Consider the following 21,994-nt stretch of genomic DNA (forward strand, 5'->3'; position numbering starts at 1 on the left):
CCTTGTTATCGGATTATTGGTTAATTTGCCCCACCTGTTCTCCCTCATTATCTGCCTTGTTTGTTCCCTTTATAATCTCCTTGTGTTTGTCAGTCTGTGTTGGATCCTTGTGTAATGTCTGCGTCTCCCGTTCTCCCTGTGATTCTGTTGGTTTGTTTAAGTTTATATTTTATTATTCTATTGTGTGTTTTTCCCCCTCGTGGGTTTTGTTTTGAGTTTATGTTTATTTTGTAATAAATTATCTTTCTCTGCACTTGAGTCCTCGCACCTTTTCCTTTGTCTGTGACGTGACAGAAGGATCCAACCATGTTGAGGACTCAGCAGAGAGAGGACTCGATCCCGCAATCGCTCACCACCTGTCCTCACTATGAGCGGATTCTACGGTTTCGAGTCCTCCACCTACTTCACCAGGAGGGAATGGAGATTAGGAATTTTGCAAAGAAGTTCCTGGAGACCGCCAAGGGGCTGAGGCTCAGTGACTCTGCACTCAAGGACCTTTTTAATTATGCCCTAGATGAGCCCATGGAGTGGTGGCTCAGAAGGGCATATGACGGAGGCACATTTGAGGCAATGGTGGAAGCTATCGCCTGCCAGCAGGAGAGAGCTGCCAGGGAGATGGCCCCTGCCCTGGCAGTCCCAAGATCGGTGGTCCCTGCTCCAGTGGTCCTGAAACGGAGGAGGAGAAGGAAGTCTCCCTCCGTGCCTGTGCCGGTGGTCCCTGTGCCGGTGGTCCCAATGCTGGCGGATCGTATTCCGGTGGTCCCTATGCCGGTGGACTGTGTTCCGGTGGTCCCTATTCCGGTGGATCGTGTTCCGGAGGTCCCTGTACCGGTGGATCGTGTTCCGGTGGTCCCTGTGCCGGTGGATCGTGTTCCGGTGGTCCCTGTGCCGGTGGATCGTGTTCCGGTGGTCCCTGTGCCGGTGGATCGTGTTCCGGTGGTCCCTGTGCCGGTGGATCGTGTTCCGGTGGTCCCTGTGCCGGTGGATCGTGTTCCGGTGGTCCCTGTGCCGGTGGATCGTGTTCCGGTGGTCCCTGTGCCGGTGGATCGTGTTCCGGTGGTCCCTGTGCCGGTGGATCGTGTTCCGGTGGTCCCTGTGCCGGTGGATCGTGTTCCGGTGGTCCCGAGTCCGGAAACGGCCTGGAGGGCTGTGATGGGATGCTTTGTGGTGGCAGTCCTGCATGCGTGGAAGGAGCACAGGGCTTTATCCGAAGCCCCGGAGGCAGTTCCGGTGGTCCCAGTTCCGGTGGATCGTGTGCCGGTGGTCTCAGTTCCGGTGGATCGTGTTCCGGTGGTCCCTGTGCCGGTGGATCGTGTTCCGGTGGTCCCAGTTCCGGCAGATCATGTTCCGGTGGTCCCAATGCCAGCAGATCGTATTCCGGTGGTCCCAGTGCCGGTGGATACTGCTGGACTGGAGAAGTTTCCCCAACGCCCTGCCTGCGCCGCTGAGGCGCCCTGCTCTCCGTGCGCCGCTGAGGCGTCCTGCTCTCCGTGCGCCGCTGAGGCGTCCTGCTCTCCGTGCGCCGCTGAGGCGTCCTGCTCTCCGTGCGCCGCTGAGGCGTCCTGCTCTCCGTGCGCCGCTGAGGCGTCCTGCTCTCCGTGCGCCGCTGAGGCGTCCTGCTCTCCGTGCGCCGCTGAGGCGTCCTGCTCTCCGTGCGCCGCTGAGGCGTCCTGCTCTCCGTGCGCCGCTGAGGCGTCCTGCTCTCCGTGCGCCGCTGAGGCGTCCTGCTCTCACCGCGCCGCTGAGGCGTCCTGCTCTCACCGCGCCGCTGAGGCGTCCTGCTCTCACCGCGCCGCTGAGGCGTCCTGCTCTCACCGCGCCGCTGAGGCGTCCTGCTCTCACCGCGCCACTGAAGCGTGCTGCTCTCACCGCGCCTCCCTGGCGCCCCCTGCACTCACCGCGCCTCTCTGGCGCCCTGCTCTCACCGCGCCTCCCTGGCGCCCTGCTCTACCCGCACTGCCCTGGCTGCCTGAACTCTATGGGCCGCCCCGGCCGCTTGAACTGGGTGGGCCTCCCGAACTCGGTGGGCCGCCCTGGCCATTCGAACTTTGTGGGCCACCATGGCCTCCTGAACTTTTTGTTTTCCTCGTTCCTCCCTTGTTTACCCCTCCCTTGTCTGTACCTTCTTTGTCTGTCCCTCCCGTGCCCCCCTGGTCTGTCCCTCCCGTGCCCCCCTGGTCTGTCCCTCCCGTGCCCCCCTGGTCTGTCCCTCCCGTGCCCCCCTGGTCTGTCCCTCCCGTGCCCCCCTGGTCTGTCCCTCCCGTGCCTCCCTGGTCTGTCCCTCCCGTCCCTCCCTGGTCTGTCCCTCCCGTTCCTCCCTGGTCTGTCCCTCCCGTCCCGCCCGGGTCTGTCCCTCCCGTCCCGCCCGGGTCTGTCCCTCCCGTCCCGCCCGGGTCTGTCCCTCCCGTCCCTAGTGGAGCGTCTGGTAGCCGCTCCTTAAGGAGGGGGTAATGTCACATGCCTGTCCTGTCGTGTGTGCACTTGTGGGTTTTGTTATGTTGAGCATGTGCTCGTGTCCCTGTCAGTTCCCTCCCCCTTGTTATCGGATTATTGGTTAATTTGCCCCACCTGTTCTCCCTCATTATCTGCCTTGTTTGTTCCCTTTATAATCTCCTTGTGTTTGTCAGTCTGTGTTGGATCCTTGTGTAATGTCTGCGTCTCCCGTTCTCCCTGTGATTCTGTTGGTTTGTTTAAGTTTATATTTTATTATTCTATTGTGTGTTTTTCCCCCTCGTGGGTTTTGTTTTGAGTTTATGTTTATTTTGTAATAAATTATCTTTCTCTGCACTTGAGTCCTCGCACCTTTTCCTTTGTCTGTGACGTGACAACAACGAGAAAAGGTGACCGGATCCTGAGGAAGATTGTGGAGAAGGACCGATTCCAGACCTCGGGGGACCTGCGGAAGCAGTGGTCTGAGTCTGGAGTAGAAACATTAGTCAGGGGGCCAATGTCTGCTGAAGTGAACAGATGAACATTTATTGTACAGTATAAGAGAAAACAGAAATAGAACATGAAAAAAAAAAACAATCTCCGCCTAAAGAGAACCAGTTTTCAAAGTGAATATCAGCTTGGAAACATAACATAGTATCCCAAAACCTCTATCAATCAGTACCCCTATCTATGGGAATGAGTCAAGCCAAGTTTAAAGCTTGTAGGAAGAGAGAAGTTTTAATACTTTAATGTCTAAGCGGAAATGTAGAAGTGTAGATAGTGATCTATGGTGCTATTTGACTTCATTAATGTACAATGGTGTAATTGATATATCACTGTAGTTATTAATTCCATCCCCCCCAAAAAAACTGCTCTCTCACTTCTTTGGGGTTAGGGGTTAGTAACTAGTTAGTAGTAATAACTATGAAATAGTCAGGAGACCAAAACTGATATTAAAACTTTCTCGGACACTTTTTGGTACAAGCATACAACCTATCCAGTATTAATATTTAACCCCCAACATGTGTTTTAGCCAGGTTGTCAGCTTAGAATTTTTTTTTGTCCATTTTAACACTATAATCTTAAAAGTGGTAAAAGCGGATTTTCCACCCCAAAGTGCTTCCATTTTCTATGTTACCTACTGTAATTTTGGGAAAATTTGCAATATAATTCAATTTATGTGCAAGCATGATAATTAAAATAAAAAAATCAATAAATACCACAAGAGTAACACACCACAAAGGGGACTGTTGTGTCAGCACAGATGTGATTTGGCATGATGAAGCAGATCCCTAGGCTAATGGATCTGCTGAAAGGCTAATGAAAACAAACTAACATTTACCTTCTGGTGACAATACATGTATTTTGTATCTGTTCTTTTGGCATTCACACGGGCACTGAGATGTGGTGACTGGAAGCTTTACATGTCAACCTTCAAGAGCATGATGCCCTGGTTTGCTGCATATGATCACACAAAATGGGGTGCTGTATTCATAGCAGACATGGTACATCTGGTACAGACGGCACCACGGGTCTACTAGGGATTCCTAGATGGTGATTTTGTAGCCAAAGAGGCCACACAGCTTCAACCAGGGGTGGTAAGTAATAAAGTAACAATACTTTTTCGGGGATCTGTACTGTACTTGAGTATATTTTATTTGCAGCTGTAAGGGTGGATCGCCTACGGTGGTTCTGACTGCAGGGTTGCCGAACGACTAAAGAAACGTTATCAGCGTGATGGTAGAAAACTGTACATTTCTTGTCTATAACCACCCACTGCAACTTATACCAACGACGGAAATAAGCGCAGTTACAATAGCAAAATATGTGGGAGAGCGTTGCTTTAATGTGACTATATTGTATTGCAATAGGGAGCACTTCAAAGTCAATACCAAACCAAAACTAGTTAGCAAAATCATTTATAATTGAAAGAATTTAATGACAAAATCCGGTTATGGTTACACTTAAAATAGTTACAAAATAGATGAATGAGATGATAAAACCTATACCATTAATCGTACCCAGCATGTGTAGAATGTTACCTGAGAGATAGAGAGTGATAGAAAGAGAGAAAAAGAGAGAAAAAGAGAGAGCAAAGAGAAGAGCCAGAGAAGGCCCTAGAAGAGACAGCCAGAGAAAAAGACAGCGTCAGAGGAAAGAGACCCCCAGAGAAAAAGAGACCTAGAGCAAAAGTTGCAATCTTCTTTTATCCCTCCTGTGACCATGTGACTGAAACCCTGAGACATTCAAACTGACCAATCAGACCAGACTTCCCCCACTGTACTACAGGTGTGGCACCATTTGGCCTACAGGCCCTCAACATCTCTTTGTCTTTAGGAATCCCAAACAGCCCCACTGATAAGAGAGAGGGGGGTGAAACACAGTAAAACAAATGTCTTTGTTCAAAGAAAAATATCAAATATCTTTGAATATTTTAGATTCTTTCACAGCTACTTTTACTCTTACTCCACTACAATATTAAAGGCAAAGTTTACTTTTTACTCCAATACATTTCCCCATGCCCACTCCAAATATTTATTACACTTGCTTTCCAAACCGGTCTGATTGGTCATGGATGATCCAGTCAGGTATAGACTTGGAAAAGCTGACAAGTCAGGTCAGGTCAGTGTTCTCCAGGTAGCTCAGTGTTTCCCAAACTTTATATCGCGGCACTCTATTTACTATGAAAGAATTGGTAACACTTAACAATACAGGTGTACTAATATGCATTAATTCATTTCTAACTAAAGCACAGATAATCATGAGTTAATGTAAGCCTCATGAAGAACTAAACCATTTATTTATGATCACTGCATCAGCAACTAATGAACATTCTATATGATTAATGGATTAAGTAATATATGAATTGCTATTAATTAAATATGACATCATAAATTCCATAATAACATATTACATTAATTAATAATTTAAATTAATGTATTCAAAGCATGCATTCTGACTCACAGTTGTCTGTTTAATTAATCATTAATCATATATAACAATTTGCAAAGGTATTACTATGTTATGACTTTACTTGTTGGGGCACATGACTATTAACTAATTGTTAAGCAATATGTCATTGGGGTTATGGCTTTTGAATTCATTTTGAATTAGTTAATAGTATCTTGCTCATCATCTGTTTGATGCAGCTAATGTTATGTCTATTTCAAGTTATTTTGTTGTCTGTTCAAGACAAAGCTGCTTCTTTGTCTCTTATGAATTGCAAATCTAACAAAATTTTTAATTGCAGTATCTAATCTTATAATTTGTTCAATTAAAGCATTACATATCACTCCCAAAATAATTTATCTGCTTAATTATTGATATTTACAGTTCATTTGAATATTTACTTTTTACTTTTGGTATTTGAGTACGTTTTAAATCGGATACTTTTGTACTTTTACTCAAGTGATATTTGAATGGAGGACTTTCTACTTTTACTGGAGTCATTTTTTTATTTAGATATATATATACTTTTACTCGAGTATAACTTTTGAGTACTTTTACCACCCCTGGCTTCAACGAGGTGCCATTTGATCTTTGCCTTGAGCACATCAACAAAACCGGAAAGGTTGCTGGAGGATTGGTAGGCATCACTCGAAATGAGACAGCTAGAAACCCTTGGTCCATCACCTACAATGAACATGCATCTTTATCACAGGACACTAGATCCCTGTTTGGACTGACACATGATGGAGAAGATGATGAAGACAACCACCAAGACTGCCTTCCATCAAGACTCAGAAGGGATAATGATGATGTCATTCGACTTGTAGACCAATTACAGAGATACCATGTCTTCCAACTGGAGAATATGAATGGGTTGGTGTCTTTGACAACCGGGGATGTTGCTTCAGAAGATATAAAGAATGACCTTACGCACTTTTTCAGCATCATCAAATCCCCCACTTATTTCAATTTCAAGACCATACTAAATGAAATGCATTTCAAGTTCATTTGAAATGAATTGTGTCCCTCCTCCAACCACAGGTCTTGGTGGTTGTCTTCATCATCTTTTCCATCATGTGTCAGTCCAAACAGGGATCTAGTGTCCTGTGATAAAGATGCATGTTCATTGTAGGTGATGGACCAAGGGTTTCTAGCTGTCTCATTTCGAGTGATGCCTACCAATCCTCCAGCAACCTTTACAGTTTTGTTGATGTGCTCAAGGCAAAGTACCTTTAAAAAGTCATCTTATTAGAGTGTTATATTTATTATTGTTAATTCTAAATTGTTATATTTAAAGAACAATTCATCAGAAAAATTTTTGTATATAAAGCTAGTGTAGAAATTAAATGGAAAGCCGCTGTCCAGAAAAATGAATTAATGTATTCTTCAGTTTACAGAATGTCTCTCATTGCATGCTTTTAGTGAGGTATTCTAACAGATTTGTTGATGTTAAGTTGTGTTTATACAACTTTCCTATCTATATTTTGTACATTAATGTTAAACAAAACCATACTGGTAGCGATTAGGTCACCTACAGATTTTTTGATTAAAAAAAAAAAAAGAGTCACACCCACATTTTCATTTTTCAGTATATAAAGAGAGCTGAAATAAAACCAAACAGAAACTGCAGCAAGACACAGGATTTGAGAAGTTTTGAGATCTTAAATATTTGACAAAACTGGTGGTTTAATACTTTTTTTTTTTTTTTTTTTTTAAATCAAATGCACTAACTTTTTTTTTTTTACAGCCATGTTTTCGCTGGTACTATTCTCAGGTATGGAACTTTTAAATTATTTTAATGGTCATCTTGGATATCCTCATTTACATAAGTGGGGGGAAAAGGATCTAAAATTAGATTTTACATTTTTGCTAAATTATTACATTCATCATGATTTTTTATTGTAAGAATCAGACCTTTTCCCATATTTGTGTCAGAAATACTTATTAGATTAGTGCAAAATTCTGAAATATTTAAAATGTAGATTTCGCTTTCCAGTTTAAATTATATTTTGAATTCCGACATTTGGACTTTTAGTATGAGGAGCCAGTCAGTTGCTTTGTGAACAAGAATATTCTACACGTGTTGCCAACCAAAATTGTTTTGTTATCTTAGATAGTGAAATAGTCTATGTCCTAATTTGGACCTAATTTTTCTGAACAAACCATTTAAAGCTGAATGATGTGCAAGTTCTTGGCATGAGTTGCTGCTTGAAAAAGTATGTTATAAACCATTATTAAAGTGTGAACATTCATTGAGTTATGTTTTACTGGCATAATTTATGCTGCTGTTGCTGAAGTAGTTATCACTGTTAGTTATCTGGCATTTGATTCTGAGTTCAAAATTGGTTGGTTGTTCAGGAAAAAGGGTGGATAATGTGTGGGATATTCTTGGCCTGATAAACACCATTTTCTTTTCTTTGATATGTTTTCTATTGAAACATAAAGTTAAATCTGGGCATTTCAAAAGTTCATGAAAAAAACAAAAAAACCTATAGCCTTTAGTTATGTCACAGCCATGAACATGATTGGTTATTTGGTGAAAGGAGGTAGAGGTAGGAATTAGTTGAACTGCTTCCATAATCTTGCAACTACCGGTGGAGAGTAAAGATACTTCAAACTAATTTACCAAGATACTATTCAAGCAGTTGCAAATTAATGGAATGAATGGAGTTAAAAATGAAGGAAAAACTACACCTAAGTTACACATGCAAGTCAAGTAATAGGTGAGTAGAATTATATGTAATTGTCCAGGTTATTGTCACAAGTCATGCCTGTCCCAGACACCATTTCCCACAATCCTCCCTGCCCACACCTGAACACACTCCCTCATCATCTTTCCCTCTCTCCCTGGATTCCCTGCACCTGGTCTTCGTCATTAGCACTCCCTTTATGTTGGACTCCTCTGCACTCCTTGTCCGTTCTTGAAGTTATGTTTGTCGAGCTGGTTGTTTCTGTTCTGATTAAAAAGTCCTGATTCTGCCTCTTACTTGCTTCACCCAGCCTTGTAACACTTATGTCCTCGGGCCTGTTTCAGAAAGGAGGTTAAATGAAAACTCAGAGTGGGTTAACCCTGAAATAAGGCAAACTCTGAGTTTTCTGTTTCAGAATGGGAGGTATGTTAAACTCAAGAAAGCAGGGTAAGTCAAGCCCAGGGTTACTGGGGTAACCGACTTTGTGAACCTAATAGTGATGCAAAGTCTGATTAATTTCCGAGAACCGGTTCTTCTCGGACAGTTCGGCTCAATGACCCGGTTTAAAAAGCCGATTCATAGGTTCCTGATGTAATCATGCAATGATGTCACTATGTATTTATTTTATGATTTTTAATACATTTCTACATGTATTCTTTTTTTAATACATTTACAAGGGAACATTCAAATAAAGTAATATTCTGTATCAATGCATATTGTAACAATCAAATAGTTATTTGCTTGAGTGCATTTTTTGATTATTGCCTTTCATTCACTTAATGGTGTTTGTGTTGAGTTCAGTTAATTAATTTATCCTTCGTGTCGGACTCAACTGAAAATTGCGCAACTACAGTACACGTTACAGGCCCTGATCCACAAACACAGATGTTACATGTCTAAAGTACCGATATAGAAAGAATAAACCAGTCTTATAAACTTATACATTTCACTTAATACTCTGCATGCATAAGTTACAGTAAAATGTATGGTTTTTTCCTTTTTTAATAAAATGTTATTCAATAACAGTAGTCATCATAAGCATATTTCCAGCAGTCTACGTGCGTCAGACTTGCGTCGTCAACTCAATCACCCTCGCCTCGGTAATCCTCTGCAAACTTCGACAGATGTTTGAACCGCCTCAATCGGTTCTTTTTCAGTCGGATCTGCTACTTCGGCTTTTGCGTCTTGCATTATCAACACGAAACTAAAGTTCGATTCAGTTCAATTAGTAAACCGGTTCGACCGGTTATTTGCTGAAAACCGGCTCAAAAGAACGATTCGTTCAAGAACCTAACATCAACTCTAACATGTTCAGGAGCAGGTTTTCTTTGGTAAACCCAGAGTTTATTTCAGTCTCCTCCCCCTTTTTAAAGTGCCAGCGACGTTTAAATACTTAATTCATTCATTCACGCTGCACAAATGCTTTTCATACTGAGTATTTTTTCTTACTGTATTGGCAGAAAATTAGCAAAATAAGAAAAATGCACTTAAATTTGCTTTTTTCTTTTGTCCCCAGGAACATGCATTTCTTGTGTGGAAATGGACATTGATTTTAAAATCTTTAGCTATTTTGTCTGAAAATTACAAGACGAAAGAAAAACATTTTTGCAGTGCAGTTATATTTATTCACTATGAATATTTTCATCAAGAGGACACTGTCAAAATAACAGAACTAGCATGAGGAGGCTGCAGTAATTTGTAGGGAGTGACATTCAAGTCAGATGAGGATTTATCCACATGCATATTCATTTGAGCAGTACTAGTTTTAAATCTTTTTAAAAATATAGAATAAGGGATGCAGAGCATATTAGTAAGGCCACTGTATGCAGAGAGGTCAGGAAAGTTTGCCTCTCTCACGTGAGCTCTTTCTGAATATCTCTGTGCACTGCAAAAAATGCTCTTCTTACTTAGTATTTTTGCCTTGTTTCTAGTCTAAATATCTAAAAATTCTTAAATTAAGATCAATTTAGTAAAATTACATTTTCATAACTTTATGTTTTGTTGAAAATAAGTTCAAAATGAAGTGTTTTTGCTTAAAATAAGCAAAATGATCTACCAATGAGGTAAGAAAAATAATCTAGTTTCTGATTGAATCTGACATGAAAATGAAACCGATTACTATATGGAATGGAAGAATACCAGAAGGAAGGGTAGTCTGAAATATATGCCATACAACATTAACAAATGATTCACTATGTATTTGATCATCTTTATTTGCTAAATACAAAAGCAGCAGTTCTTTTTTTCATTTTGTGAGCCTCTTCCTTCTTGCTTTTGGTCTGAGTAGTTAAATGTTAATTTCATTACCTTACTTCACAAATGTAACAGGTTGGATTAGAGAACATTTTGTGAAAAGAATATTATACTATGTGGAAAAAAGCTGCTGAACTTTTAAGTATACACTGAATGATATTTTAATATGTCAAATGTTTGTAAAGTCATGAATTCTACACCAAAGATCCTTTAATGTTTAAAGCAGTACCTGATTAAAATATATTTTATACTTCATTTTAAGCTGCTAGTACTACATTTTTTTTTTTTTTTTGTTGCAAGTGGGACACTATGAAAATTAATATTAGTTCAATACCGTTCTGCCAGTTTTCACCTCTAAATTTTATATCAATGATTAAGAATTAAACTTGTATACAGACATCTTTTTGTTTGGTGCTGTTGCCATGGTGAATCGTAATTTCGGAGCTCCATTGATCATGGCTTTTCATAGTCTGGGTGTGCGCACCTAACTCAGTCAGGCCCTGTCCCAAATTACACCCTAAACCCTCACGGTCTTCCTCTTGAGTCCGCACTTTCACGACGTAATGCCGCTTTGACTGCCGGGTAGAAGTCCTCTGCGCTTGCAGCCGCAGAGGTCCGCTCACGAGCACCCTTTTTTAAGCTTAAATGATAAATGGGACAGCATTTGGTCTTGTGGACTTAACGGACATACGCACGCAATGGCCATTGTAAGTCCACAAGACCGAAAGTGCACATGAAGTGTGCCATTTGGGACAGGGCCTCAGTCTACTCAGAGTTGATTGAACTACCTCAATTCAGCTGTTCTGAAACCCAAAACCCAGGGTTTCCCATCTCAGGGTAGGTCAACTCAGAGTTCAAGTTTAAACTCAGAGTTTGTTGAACCTCCTTATTGAAACGGTTTTACTAGAGTGGTTTTTGGTCATTTTTTTATTTTATTTTTTTATTTCTTTTCCCTGCTTCCGGATACGTTTGTACATGATGTTCATTGGTTTGTTCAGTGTATTTAAGCTCTGTGTGTCCTTCTGTACATTATCAGTTCTCCTTGCATTTACATTGATTGTTCTGTTTATATTCATTGTAAATAAACATTTTAAATGCTTGATTACATACTGCTATCAGTTTCACCCAACAGTGACAGCAATGTCTTTTTTATAATTCCTCAGGTTGAGGAAAGTGGACTGACGGAAAATTTGCTCCTTAAAATATTTTTGCGATTAATGCAAACTTTGTGTCTATCTGCACCCAGCTGTTTGCTTGTGATTGCCCCGCACCTGTTCCCTCTCTACCTTGATTCTCTCTTCTATTTCAAGCTCGTGCTGCTTCTTTGTCGGATTATTGATTATATGTGTGCTAGTGATCTTCATTTGATCTGCCATTTACATCTCACCTTTGTTCAGAGTTTGTCTTGTCTGGTGCTGCTCATCATATCTGTTCTCATATTGTGGCTGTTGGCCTCGCAGTTTCCAGCGGTTCATTGTTAGTCGACTGGGGAGATTGAAGCGCCTGCCTGCTACAGCCAGACCCAGACATCGCACCAACCAGTTAAATACTTTATCTCCAATTCAGCGTCTTCTGCACGGCTGACTGCCTTTGTTCCTTACTGTTCATAAATCTTTGTTTGATCTGCCTTCGCTCTTGGGTCCTCTGTTTACACCGACAGAATAATCCAACCAAAATTATGGACCCAGCAGAGGCAGGACCCTTTCGTTTGGTGGTCGAGCTACAGGGAGCAATGCTTGGCAGACTTGAGGAAGAGCTGTCCGCTGTTAGACATGCTGTTGGCAGTGCAGGTGACGGATTTATCCACAAGAGTCCATAATTTCCTTCAGAAATTCCCTCGAATCCCTCGAACCCAGAGTGAATCATCCTCCTTGTTATGTGGGTGAGCCTAATGAGTGCTGAGCATTCCTAACCCAATGCAAGGTTGTTTTTCTCTCCAGCCTTATGCTGAGGAGCGGGCCAATGTGGGCTTTTGTGGTTTCGGTGCTGACTGGTCACACACACAACTGTAGAACTGCCGTCGAGGCAGACGCCGTATGCTGGCTATGTTTCGCCTTATTCAAAGAAGAGATGATTAAGATATTCGACGGCTCGGCCCATGGATTTGAGGCTTCTCGTCTTCTCATGATGCGGCGGCAGGGGAGATGGTCTGTGGCTGACTACACCATTGAATTCCGCACGTTGGTGCCATGTGAGTGAAATGAACCAGCTCTGGTTGCACATTTCTTGGAGGTTTTAAATGTGGACCTTAAAGATGAGATTTCCGCCCGCAAACCTCCTTCCCAGCTAGATCAGTTAGCTGAGCCTTGATAAACGCTTCGAGATTCACCGACAAACTTGAGGCGTGGTCTCCGAGCAATGATTAAAGCCTATTTCACACTGCCCTATTTTTGCCCCGATTTTGAGCACTGACAGGTTTTGTGAAATCGCTGACAAATGCCGGAGATCATAGGCAAATCGGTGCTTGTGCACGCGAGTGACAATTACGCAGTGTGAATAATCAAAGACGCGATCAGAGAGAATCGCCGATGAGTCCCTGACGCCTATGAGATATGTGGCATGCTAAATATCTGGACCTGCTGTGTGAACTGCATTTTGACTGAAAATTACATCGGCGATGACCGATAGCCAATGAGAGAGTGAGATACAGGGCAGCGGGAGGTTCGGGGAGGAGTAATAGAGCAGAATATCCGTATTTTCATAAATATATTTACAATTCTATCAAACAGAAACAAAGGCTAAACATTTGCACATCCAGCCACAGCAGCAGCACATTACAAAATTGTTTATTTACCTCAAACTGCCTTTGCAGAACACAATCCTGGCTCCCTCTGTCTCTCCAACAATTTCCTCTGCCATAATCTTTTTTTCCTTTTCTTCACAAATCAGCGCACATACAATTTGAAGCAAACTTTGTGCAGTTTATCATTTTTAATAACAATTCCCAGTCTTGCGCGCGTTGTTTACTTGTCACATCGCACGTGTAGTTGGGAAACGTAGTTTGCGCACCAGAGAGAGAGAGTTGTCGGCGATTCTTCCTCTTGTTCAGTCATGCAATGTGAACTCCTCTGTCATCAAACCATCGTGCAGTGTGAACACAGCAGTGACTGAATGATACCCCAGATAGTCATGCAGTGTAAAAAGAGCAGTGACCCAACGAGTTTGAAAATTGTGCAGTCTGAACTAGGCTTAACTCAACCTGCAGCAGTTGTTTCACCACCTTCGGAATTCAAGCCCATTCAACTCGGAGACATCCGAATATCTACCATTGAACGTCAACGCTGCATCGTCAACCGGCTGTGTCTTAACTGGGGAGCTGCTGACCATTTTGTATCTTTGTGTCAGGTAAAAGCCAGGGCTCACCAGTAGAATGGGGATTACTGGTGAGTGCTACTGTTCTCTTCCAAGATGCACACCTCCCTCTCCGCCGTTCTTTGCTGGCCCAGCGCTAGAGTCTCCTGCTCTGCACTCATCAACTCTGGAGCTGAGGATAGTTTCATCGTCAAGAGATGGGTGCTAGAACGGGGTATTCCCCTCATTGACTTAAGGGACCCCATCACGGTCTTTGCCCTAAATGGCCGTGTAGTATGTCCAATCCACCATCGCTGTGAATTTCATCATCTCGGGCAACCATCAAGTTACTTTTTTTCCCACATGTTTCGCCCGTTGTGTTGGGTCAGCCCTGGTTACCTCAACATAATCCCCAAATTAACTGGGCTAATGGGACTATTTTGTCTTGGAACTTGTCTTGTCATATTAAGTGTTTAATAGTTGCTGTTTCCCCTGTTTCTTCTTTTTCTATGTTTCAGGAATAAACTGGTATTTTGTCTGGAGTGCCAGAGGAGTACCCCAATCTGCAGGCGGTGTTCAATTATTCCCGGGCCACTTATCTTCCTCCCCATTAACCTTATGATTACAGTATTGATCTTCTCCCGGGACCATTCCACCCGTGGCCGACTCTATTCCTTATCTACTCCCAAGACGCTCTTGAGATATCTTGCTGACTCACTTGCAGCAGGTACTGTTACCCCATCTTCTCCTGCTGGAGCGAGATTGTTCTTCATGAAAAAGAAAGACGGCTCTCTGCATCCCTGCATAGATTATAGTGGGCTAAATGACATAACTGTCCAGAACAGATACCCCTTGCCACTTATGTCGTCTGCTTTTAGGATCTTGCAAACCTTCTCAGCAAAGGTTTTTACAAAGTTAGATCTCTGCAACACATACCACCTTGTGTGCATAAGGGAGGGAGATGAAAGGAAGACAGTGTTATTTACCACAGCGCCTATTCTGATCATGCCTGATGATGAGAGAACATTTATTGTGGAAGTCGATGCTGCTGATGTTGGCATTAGAGCATTGCTGTCACAGCGGGAAGGTTAATCCCTGCACATTCTTTTTGCTTCGACTCTTGCCGACTCTTTTTTTTTTCCCTTCGTATAAATTTTTAAAATTTCTATTGACCTAGTTCTAAGAAAAAAAACAGATGCTCGCTCTCGACAGTTTAGTTCTTCAGGGGCCGCTTCCACCAGAGAGACGACTTTACTTAATATCTGTATGGTTGGAGCTACTGTCTTGGGAGTTGAATCAGTGGTTAAGGGAGCACTCGCTGGTGTCGCTGTTCCTCGTCACACACTCCTTGTTCCAGATTCTGCTTGTCAGGCAGTACTCCACTGGGACCAAGTCGAGTAATACTCCTCCCTCTGGTCTGCTTAGACCCCTTCCTATTGCATCTCGTCCTTGGTCTCATATTACTTTGGATTTTGTGGTGGGGCTCCCTCCATCTAATGGGAACGCGGTAATTCTTACGATCGTCGACCGCTTTTCTAAGGCTGCCCATTTTGTCACTCTTCCTAAGCTCCTTTCTGCTAAGGAGTGCGCAGGTGGCAGATCTCCTGCGCAGGTGGTTAGCAACAATGTTTTCAGGTTGCATGGTCTACCCTCTGATGTTGTCTCTGACAGAGGTCCACTGTTCGCCTTGCAGTTTTGGAAGGAAATTTGTCGGCAGATTGGAGTCAGCCTGTCCTCCACCCTCAAACTAACAGGCAAACTGAATTAGGTAACCAGAGTCTCGGTCATTTACATTTCAGAACCCCTCGTCTTGGTGTGAGCTACTATCCTGGACCGAATACGCTCATAATTCTTTACCATCATCCTCCATGGGCTTGTCACCATTTCAGTGTTGTCTGGGGTACCAAACTCCCTTGTTCTTGTCTCAGGAATCTGCAAGCTCCGTTCCCTTGCGATTAATTCCGTTTATTTGGTGATGTAAATGTATTTGGAGAAGGGTGAGAACCACGCTCCTTCAAAGCCTTGAGCTCATGCGACGCATTGCCAATCGTCATCCCTTGCCCCGAACCCGAAAGGTTATCGTTTCGAACGTGCCCCTGTTCATCCCTGATGGTGAAATTGAGCATGCACTTTTAATGTATGGAAAGTTTGCTAGTCTGTTAAAAACGATTCCAGTCAGATACAAAAATACGGCCTTAAACCATGTAATGTCGTTTAGGAGACAGGTGGCAATGTTTCTGAAGCATTCTGAATTGGATGTGTCATTCATAGTTTCATTTCAAGAGAAGACTTATATGGTTTATGGTAGTACATGCAGTCTAAAGTGTTTTGAATGTGGAAATGTTGGCCATAAAAGGTCTAAATATACACATAAGGCTGGCAGTAGTGGTGTTAGTGTTACACCGAATCATGTTGATGCAGAGGCCAATGTATCCAATGAAGAGCAAACGAATCCTATTGTGGATCCTATTGCTGATTCAGAGGATAAAAATGAGTCTAATGGAGATCAAACAACTCCTAATGAAATAAAAGAAAGTGATGGAAACGGTGCGTCATGTAGTGCTGTAGGACACATATAGATTGTAGAAACAAGGAAATGTCTTAATGATGTTTCAATGTTCAATTTCAATGTTCAGATGAATGAAGTTGTCAATGTGGAGATGAATAGGATGTTGAGTTGTCCTGAGGTGGTTGGAGAGGAAGAAACAAGAGATGATGATATGCTTTCGGATATTTCTGAGATAGGGTCTCGAAATATGGAGGATTTGTATTCTTTGAGTGACATTAAAGATTTTTTGGACACAACATTTTGTAAATAGGTAGAGGTGAATTTTTATTTTATTTTTACAGATGAGGAAAAGTTTGTTTTTTCAGTGAAAGCACTGCAGCGTACAGTAATTTACGTAACAGTGATGCACTGAGCAAACAGAAGAGGTTTAGATTAAAGAAACTTGTTACGAAGCTGAGGAAAAGTAACGGGCCATCTATTTTTAAAAAGTAATGGTTAAAACGCACTGGGTGACTCTTATGATGTGTTGCCTTTTTTCCTTCTGTCTCTGTCCCCTTTATATTTTAACCTCTTGATGCAGAACTTAAAAGTTGGTTTTTTAAATATAAATGGAGAAAGAGATAGGGGTAGATTAGCAGTAGTTTCAGAGTTTTAAAATATAAATCGGGTTAATTTTTTGTTTCTACAAGAGACTTATACTAATGATGAAGATGAAATTGAGTGGAAAAGATGGTGGCAGGGAAATTTGGTATTGAGTCATGGTACAAACAATAGTGCGGGAGTAGCTATATTATTTTAAAAAGGCTTGAATATCAATATTGTATATACTGAAGAGATATACTGAGAGAAAAAGGAAGGATACTTTTGTTAAAAATATTGCTAAAAATATAATATAATATACTATGTGATTATAAACCAATAATTACATAACAAGAGGGATGGGGTCAAGACAATAGACAGGAGAGCATATGACAAGGAACACATGGAAAGCCATGTGCTCACACCAAACATAATAAAATAAACACATGCTCAGAAAATAACAAAAAACACAACATGTGCTACATAAGACAAGGCAGACATGTGACACTCTGTGTACTTCTGTTTATTATTGTTGAAAGTTTGAAAATTCGATCACATCACACCCATTCTCCATTCACTTCACCGGCTTCCTGTTTCCACCAGGATTGAATATAAGGTATCCCTTTTAATCCACCAGTGCATCTATGGAAATGCCCCCTCCTATCTGAAAGAACCACTCACACCTTCAACTACAGCTCAATCACTTTGTTCAACAAATTCAAACCTCCTTCATCTTCCCAAGACTAAGCTCAGCACTATGGGTGATCAGGCTTTCCCGACCATCTGAGGGCACCTCAAGCTCTTGAGACTTTTAAAAAAGGATTTAAAACTTTTCTTTTTGGGAGAGCTTATGTCTTTTAGCTATTAAATCTATTTGTATTTTCCCATTTTTAAATGATCTTAACTGTAGCACTTTAAGATTTGTTACAAATTTAAAGTGCAATACAAGTAAAATGTGTTATTATTATCTATATATACTTTGCTAGGCAACGTGGGGGAGAGGATGCTGGCGTTGTCTGTTCGCCGCTTCTCCACCCACAAATCATGTTAACTGTACTATTAGATTTAGATTTTATTTTGTTTTATTGTGTTTGTGACTAGTCTAACAGTCAGAGCTACAATTGCGACTGTTGGTGATTGCTGGCAGCCACGGAGAGGACAGTGGCTGCCAGAGGACAGAGAGGACAGTGGCTGCCGACGTTGAGAATGGTTCGCCATTCGCCATTTTCCACCGCTTCTCTGATGTTTTTGTTTGAATTGTTGTGGTTGGTTCTGGTTTGAAGGACATTTATTGTTGCTCGCTGCGGCTGCTCTCTCTTCTGGGTGTCGGCTGCTCACAGGTGGTCTCACTGGGGCGAGCATCAACGGCGTCCGGCATGATGTTGGGATGTTTCGCTTCTCGGCTGCTGAGTCTCGGCTGCGCCGCTGTTCCGTCTTTCATTACGGCCGTGGAAGGGCTTGGACCTCTGCGCAGACCCCGGTGTCTCCACAGAAGTGCCCTGGGGGCTTTGTTTGCCTCCTGCGTGGTGCTGCGGCGATCCCCATCATCTGGTCTTCAGCTGTCAGGCCTCGACGACGTTGGGAATTGGGAAGATGTCATATCTGGATGCTTTAATAAGAAATATTTGCTTTTGAATTTTTTTATCTAACTATGCACTATACTGGGCCTTTCGTGTGTTCTTTTAAATGTGTAGGACGTTTTGAGAGTGGTGTAACTATCAGCATATATCTTATAGATAAGTATGCATTTGCACCTTAAACTGACACCTTACAATAATGTTACTTCATTAAAGATCAATTATCAATGCCATTGAAATGTCTCCAGTCACCCAATGAATGTGGCACTGTAAACAGGGAGAAAACTGAAATAACATCATGTGATCTAAACTAAACTGTGTTTTCATCAGGTTTCTTTACCCTCATGCAGTGTGTCCCTCAGTATGTCTTTGTGAATGAATCCAAGACTTGTGCAGAAGCTCAGCTATACTGTAGAGACAAATACACTGATCTGGCCATCATTGAGAATGAACAACAGACGGTTCAGTTATTGGACACAGTGAATGATGAGTCCATTGATTTGGCCTGGATTGGACTCTATGATGATCTGAACAGTTGGAAATGGACTCTAGAGGACAGTGATTTCTTCAAGGAGGAAGAGAAAGACTTCAGGAACTGGAATAACCCAGGACCAAGCAATTATGCAGGACAAAGTGTGTGTGTGTATGTGCATATGTCTACAGGGATATGGTCTACAGCCAGATGCTCAGATACACAGCCTTTTATCTGCTATGATGGTGAGCAGTTTCATTAATGTGTATATAGGTTAATGAAAAAACAAGTAATTATGTTTAATCATTCTGAAATAATCAGCTGTCACTAATGCTCATTATTGTATTTAAATGTTTTAGGAAGAAAGAATGCCAGTGCTACTTATGTTTGGGTTCGCCAGTTAAAAACCTGGACTGAAGCTCAGAGTTACTGCAGAGAACATCACACAGACCTCGTCAGTATCAGGAATGAGATTGAAAACCAGAAGATCCAGTATTTATTACGGGATTATTATTATTATTATTATTATTATTATTATTATTATTATTATTACCGTGTTTGGATTGGACTGTACAGAACCAGATCTTGGTCAGATCAGAGCAACTCTTCATTCAGTAACTGGAGCACAGGACAGCCAGATACTGCAGGATCCTGCACTGTAGTCTCATTCAGTGACTCTGGGGAATGGACAGATGAAAACTGCAATACTGCATTTCCTTTCTTTTGCCACAGTGGTGAGATCATAAATTGATAATAGCTTACAAAAAATGCATAATCTGTCATCATTTACCCTCATGTCATTCCAGACCTTCATGCATTACTTCTGCCAAAGACAAAAGAAGATATTTTGAAGATTATTGGTAACTAAAGATTTTCTGTGCCCAACAACTTTAATGAAAAAAGACTTTACACAACATTTCTCCGAATATTTTCTTTTGTCTTCCACATAGGAGAATGAATGTTACGCAGTTATGGAATGACATACATTAGAGAAAAAAAGGGTTCCTACTTTTTGATTGAAACATTTGTTTCCTCTATTTTCAGAATCAGCATTATCCCACCAGTATCACTTTGTGAATGAGTCAAAGACCTGGACTGAAGCTCAGAGATACTGCAGACAGAATTACACTGATCTGGCCACCATTGATAACATGGAGGAAATGAACAGTCTGATTAACACAGTTAATGGGAGTTACAATGGTTCAGCCTGGATTGGACAGTATGATGATGTGAACAGCTGGAGATGGTCACTGGAAAACAATGATTTCTATCAGGAAGGAGAGAGAGATTTCAGGAACTGGTATCATGAACCAGACAACTATGGTGGGAAAGAATTGTGTGTTTACATGGATTACTATGGAAAATGGTATGATATGTCATGTGACTACACTCTGCCATTTGTGTGCTATGATGGTAAGTACATTTAATATGTTTACATTTACACTGTAAATTTAATATTGTCAGCGAGAGATGTTATGTTAATGTTATTATGTTTGTCATATTTCGGATCTAAGGTAGAGAGAATGCTACAAAGAGTTACATCAGAATCAATGATGGGAAAACCTGGTCAGATGCTCGTAGATACTGCAGAGATCATTACACAGATCTTGTCAATGTGAGAAATCAGACTGAGAACCAGAGGATCCTTGAGATAACAGGTGGACAAGCCTGGATTGGCCTGTATAGAAACAGGGTTTGGTCAAACAATCAGATTACCAGTTATCAGAACTGGAGACCACAAATTTCTGGGTCACAGGCACAACCAGATAATGGAAATAATCTATATTACGAATATGGATATCAGCACTGCACTGCAGTATCATTCAGATATTCAGGCCGATGGACAGATGAGGTCTGTGTATCTAGCCTTCCTTTCTTCTGCTACAGCAGTAAGTTCCCTCACTTTTTTTGGATACCATTATTTGGTATGAATGAGAAAGACTTTCATCACCTCTCTCCAACATGAAAGATCAACATATTTAGGCTAAAGGCACCAGGCATATAAATATGTGGATTCAAATTATATCATGAAATGAATTGTTGAAAAATTACTAAAAACCCTTAACATGTTAATATTTAAATAAAAAAATAAAACCACACCAATGGTGACCTAAAACAGAACATCTCTGGTAGTATTAACATTGAGTGGCATCTGACGCACAGAGCCAATGGCACGTCACTATGCGTATTGGCATTTTCATTGGCATGTGTCACTGACATTTTCATGACACACTTACACTGACATGACACCTGACTGACACTGTTTCGATTAACATGTTTTGACCTCTCTAGTAGTGACTGACAGATTAATCGAGCAGATACTGATGTAATTCTGACACAAAATCCTAAATAAATAGCAAATTAACTATGTGCATATAGCCTGGACACCAGCCGAATTTAGCCCCGCCCACAACATTTGAGGTCGGGCAATTCGGTCTGGACTCTATCCATTGTGGATTCATTATGCCCGAACAGAAACTGTTTGGACCAATCACATTGTCAGGGCGGGATTTATACAATGATTGACAGATAACGCAATGGAATCATCCACGTCACCAAATAGCGCTTGGGTTGGATTCGTTCTTATCCTAAACGGAGAACTTCTTCGTATATGCATTCACCTTTACTATTTCTCTCAAAAATAACGATTGTGTTAGTAAAAACTCTGTGTATCCTTAAATATTTTTTTACAACATCGGCAAAGATCATACACAAAGCATACACTTTGCTCATGTAATCTACACAGATGCAACAGTTATTTTTGCAAATCATAAATTGTTACACTAAAAAAATATTAACACATGAGATGACGGAAATCATTGTGGTGTGCCACGAAGATGTGAAAAAATAGGCATAAATCTAGCTTACAAATTTATTCAGGCAAATTGTAGTAATTAAGGATCAGACCTGTTTGCCCAATAGTGGCAAGACATATATGTTTCTCCCATCCCCCGGAAAATTGAACTGATCAATTCTGTTTCCCGGACTGCATGCATTGCTTATTGGGCTTTCACGGCCCAGATCAGACACTGACGATGGAACTAATAACTCAAACACGAAACAGAAGAGCTGTAACGTTACTAATCTTTCCAGGGAACAGACATGATTAAATGTGAGAGGCCAAAAGAAAGAACGACTCGGATTCAGATTCTAACAGACTGCATAGCCTGAAGACCCAGCGAAGCAATTAATTAATTATTTCTTAAAGTTTGGCTTTGGCTGCATTAGCTTATAATTTATTTTT

General features: G+C 41.6%; 1 protein-coding gene across 1 annotated transcript in view; it reads left to right on the top strand.

The window, feature by feature from the left end:
* Positions 1-306: 306 nt before the first annotated feature.
* LOC137047120 (macrophage mannose receptor 1-like) overlaps positions 307-21,994 on the top strand; it is a 62,153-nt gene continuing 40,465 nt past the window's right edge. The window contains exons 1-7 of the mRNA XM_067424683.1: positions 307-705; positions 11,983-12,112; positions 12,388-12,513; positions 18,042-18,227; positions 18,609-18,995; positions 19,110-19,484; positions 19,795-20,163. Coding sequence (XP_067280784.1) covers positions 307-705; positions 11,983-12,112; positions 12,388-12,513; positions 18,042-18,227; positions 18,609-18,995; positions 19,110-19,484; positions 19,795-20,163 — 1,972 coding nt within the window. The remainder of the gene's footprint in view (positions 706-11,982; positions 12,113-12,387; positions 12,514-18,041; positions 18,228-18,608; positions 18,996-19,109; positions 19,485-19,794; positions 20,164-21,994) is intronic.

The sequence above is a fragment of the Pseudorasbora parva genome, chromosome 18, assembly GCF_024679245.1.
Source record: "Pseudorasbora parva isolate DD20220531a chromosome 18, ASM2467924v1, whole genome shotgun sequence".
NCBI lineage: Eukaryota > Metazoa > Chordata > Actinopteri > Cypriniformes > Gobionidae > Pseudorasbora > Pseudorasbora parva.